Source organism: Pundamilia nyererei, unplaced genomic scaffold (assembly GCF_000239375.1).
Source record: "Pundamilia nyererei isolate P.nyererei 1_Seehausen unplaced genomic scaffold, PunNye1.0 scaffold00489, whole genome shotgun sequence".
NCBI classification, from domain to species: domain Eukaryota; kingdom Metazoa; phylum Chordata; class Actinopteri; order Cichliformes; family Cichlidae; genus Pundamilia; species Pundamilia nyererei.
In genome coordinates, this window is record NW_005187890.1 from 84,246 (window position 1) to 88,579 (window position 4,334).

Genomic DNA, 4,334 nt, shown 5'->3' on the forward strand with positions numbered 1-4,334 from the left:
GACCTCAGGGACCGCCAGTTGGAAAAATGAGCCAATCAGCTAACGTATTAGCTCAGATAATGTCATTAAAACATTCTAAAGGCTCCAAACTCAATCCAGAGTCCAGGTCAGGAACTCCAGTTAGCAGCTATCATCCACCTGACCCGTAATAGTACAGACTTTAAGCCTTAAACTTCTTAAAGGTGAATGAAATGTACACCCGTTGTTATAATCGTTATCTACAGAGACCAGTTTTTGAACTATTTTTGTAACAAGTAGTAAACATGTTAATTTCTCCTGTAAAGTTTTAAAATGGGAGTTTGTGGAAATGGACAAGAATATGATTGGAATCTGAATAAAAGGTAGAGGACCAATGATAGAGCCTTGTGGAACTCCACAACCTGAAAACAGTCTGTGACGCCCTGTTCTCACAGTTAATCTGCTGGTTACTGCACTGAGTAAAAATGATTTGAGTTTGAACGTTTTCAGGTGAGATCTTGAAGTCACCAGTAAATACAGTTTCCATTTACGCTAGCCATTACATGCATGTAGCCAAAGTCTTTTTTCCACAAAGTCTCATGTATTCAAACTTGTACAACTTCCCCATCTGTATATCTGTGAAACTCCGAGCTTCTGATAATGATACTGAGACATCATTAAAACTGCAGTAAAAACCAACACAGTCACACATTCGTGTCTTCAAACCAGCTTCAAACCACATCGTGCCAGCTTACAAAAACTGAGAGGCACACAACCTGAAGACACGAGAGACATAAGAGTTAGCAAAAAGTGGACATGATGTCAGTTTTCACATCAACGTTGTTCCTGAGGCAGTGCGAGTATAGAATGACCCTAACAGGCTTCCTTTACATCTGCATTCATATTTTTTTTCTCGGTCTCTCATTAAGTTATACTTCTGGTCGTGACTGAAAACTGTTTCTCTATTGGCCAAGTGGACATTAGAGGGACTGCAACTTTTTATACATCATAAATATTGTTGTTGTACATCACTGCTGTACTCTCTCTCTGATTGGTTGGCAGCCGTATGTGGCGGGAAAGATCATTATTTGTGTGCGACTGGGATTTGCATCCCTCAGAAACTGGTGTGCAACGGCTACAACGACTGTGATGACTGGAGTGACGAAACACACTGTGGTGAGCACACACACACACACACACACACACACTCTCTCTATTGTGGTCTGTGTAAATAGCAGGAAACATTTCAGCCCGTCGTCATGGTATTTGCAGGTGATTGAGAGGATGACAGTGGTATGGTTGCTCTGCCTGTCACAGAAAGGTGGTTGCCATGGTAATACAGAGAATCTATAGGCAGCGACTATCAGAAAGGCAAAAGGGGAGAGAGAGAGTTTTGTCTTTGTCTTTTAATGTCTCTCTCCCTCTTTGTGACCCAGCCTTCTTTTAACCAGCAGAGGTTTATGTGGCTGTAAAAGTCACACATGACAACGAATGAAGGAAGAACAACAAACGGCTATAAAGTGAGAAACCAACACAACAGGAAGAACTGAAGAGGACAGGAGGGAGAGGACGAGAAGATTAAACATGAGACAGTTTAAGCAATATTCATCAGGTCTCCTGTGACGCGTTAGTTTGAAGTTCACATCCTTTATTTGGAGTCTTTACCTGTTTCACATTCCCTATGGAAATGTTATGACAGAGAAACTGCAGGGGCACAAGGGAGCTGATTTCAAACGTACATCTTCTAGTATTTAGAACTATTTATAATTTTTAGGGTTTTAAGAGGTTAAAGACAAAAGAAAGTGCAAAAGAGGCCAAACTTAACCATTCATAAATGTGAAGAAAAGCAAAACAGAAACAAAACAAGAGGAAACAAAATAAAGAAATCAGTCAGAATAAGTGTCAGAGGGAAAAACGGCTGGGACACAGTCGAATGAAGCACAGTTGAATGAAGCACAGTGCCGCTGAAAAGCTTCAAGATTTGACAAAACAGGTTATTTAAAAGGTTTGTGGATTGTTGTAAAATGTTCCATTACATCTCTTTTTCTGTTTTTTTTACTCTGTGCTCTCTCAGGAACGTGATTATTATTTTGAAGAAAAATAAATATCTAACATGAGATAAAGGAAAACACGAGGAAAAGTGTAATGAAAAGAAAAAACACATGAAGAAGAAGTGCTGATCATGTCTCTCTCTCTATCAGTGTGTGCAGACGGCGAGTTTCACTGTAACACAGGTCGGTGTCTCTCGCCCGCTCTGGTGTGTGACGGCTATGACGACTGTGGAGACCTGAGTGATGAGCTCAACTGTGGTAGGAACACACACACACACACACACACACACATCACAGAGTATCACACACTCAGGGTGACGCAGTTTGGCAGCTCGGGATCAGCTGTGAAATCAGAGAGAGGGGAAGTGTGGACCGGGGGAATCCACCACCTGTCCATCTCACACACACACACACACACGCACACGCACACGCACACACACGTTTTTGTATCTCTGTGAGGACCCACGCTGAAAGCATCACCAGGCTCAGCTGAGATAAACAGTCTGAGATCGAAGCCAGTTATCATTCCTGAGGCAATGCAACATATGTAACTGGTCAGCTAAATTACAGGAACGCCACAAAGCTAAATGTCATTAAAAGTGGAGCTGCTCTGCTCATTTTTACCTTTGTATTTCTGTTCTTCATACACTACAGTAGCTTTACATGAGTTCAAAATCAACTTTTTAAAAAATATTATTTTGGACCTCTGTGCAGCCATCAGTTCATCCTCTGTCTCGAACAAACTTTAGCTCCTCTTTAAAGCCACCTATCTTCTAAATGATATCCCTCACCAGCAGAAGGATATAACAGTATCTAATCCCTCTCTGGGACACTAAAGATCCAGGATAGGGACAAAAGGGAGCACTTAGAGCATTAAATCAATCAAATTTCTGAGTCTCATCATTTCATATCGTGTCTTTGTATCCCTATCCTTTAAAGGCTTTAACTGTAATGTTGTACACAGTGACCTAGCTTTTTCAGGAAATGGCTAACCCTAACCTTTTACTGACCGTAATGGAAGACTTAAACTCATTTCATTATTACAATCACACACTCTAAGTGAATTCAATGCTGTTAATAGAACATTAGCTCAGCCCAGACTCTGGAGGTCGTTCATGTTATTTATTTTATCTGAGTGTAGCTAATTGTATGTTTACAGTGTGTGATGTGGCCCGGGAGCACCGGTGTGGTGATGGGCGCTGCGTGTCCAGAGACTGGCTCTGCGATGGGGACCACGACTGTCTGGACAAGAGCGACGAACTCAACTGCTGTGAGTGACAGCTGGCTTAGCTTTGAGACATCAGTCATGTTTATAGCTGGTGGTTAATCTAAAGTTGTGTTCAAATTGATATTTAATTGATTAGGAAAATAGTAGCCATGGTAACTCCTGACTTTTTCCATAGACAACCACAGAAGGATTTAAACTAAGAAACGAGAGGTTTAACTTCGCTCATAATTTAAACAACTTACTACTTACACTTTGTTTGCTACTGGTTGTTCCCATTTTCACAGCTCACTGAGCTCAGCAACACTTTCCAGTGGTACACACTGCCCTCTGGTGGTGCTTTCATGTGGTGCACTACCAAAAAACAGCATCTTTGGATCAGTTAAAAGAAAAAAAATGGAACTGCAGCAGGAACAAATGTACATATAGAGGAAAGGACTGAATAGTGAATGTGAAGAAAGCTTTAGTCTGCCTCACATGGTTTCCACTCCGAGGGAAACGTGACAACTTGTGAGCGCTCAGCTGAGTTACTCTGATTTACTGCTGTGTCACATGTTACTATAACTCATCAAAAATGACAGTAAGTGTGTGTGTGTGTGTGTGTTTGCAGCTTGTAAGAGTCAGGGTCTGCTGGAGTGCAGGAACGGTCAGTGCATTCCTTCTGCGTTTCGCTGCGACGGCGAGGACGACTGCAAAGATGGCAGCGATGAAGACAACTGCACCGTAGACCAGAGTGAGACTCACAAAATCACACTAAAAGAAAGTTCAGACAAACGAACCTTTTGACCATAAAAGCTGTTATAAAAGACAGAAGATCATTCAGATGAACTCAAACATCTCACACATGACTTGGTAAATCTTCGATCCCTAATGACTAAGATAATAATTCATGTTCACAGCTAATCACATCCTAATCGTCACCACAAGACACTTTTATTCATAAAGCAGCTTTCCTGCACAGAGGCAGATTCTTAAAACTTAAAACAAGTTACAGGAGCCAAACTGTTATATATACTGACTGTTCTTCAAGCTAGACACAGTTCATTAGCTATCAGGTTGATTGGTTTGACTCACTTTGTAAAGTCTCAGCTTCTGCCTGC

At 41.3% G+C, this 4,334-nt stretch overlaps 1 protein-coding gene across 1 annotated transcript in view; it reads left to right on the top strand.

Annotated features, from left to right (window-relative positions):
- corin (corin, serine peptidase) overlaps positions 1 to 4,334 on the top strand; it is a 22,423-nt gene that overhangs the window by 10,431 nt on the left and 7,658 nt on the right. The window contains exons 6-10 of the mRNA XM_013916158.1: positions 814 to 818; positions 1,021 to 1,134; positions 2,160 to 2,267; positions 3,169 to 3,279; positions 3,845 to 3,967. Coding sequence (XP_013771612.1) covers positions 814 to 818; positions 1,021 to 1,134; positions 2,160 to 2,267; positions 3,169 to 3,279; positions 3,845 to 3,967 — 461 coding nt within the window. The remainder of the gene's footprint in view (positions 1 to 813; positions 819 to 1,020; positions 1,135 to 2,159; positions 2,268 to 3,168; positions 3,280 to 3,844; positions 3,968 to 4,334) is intronic.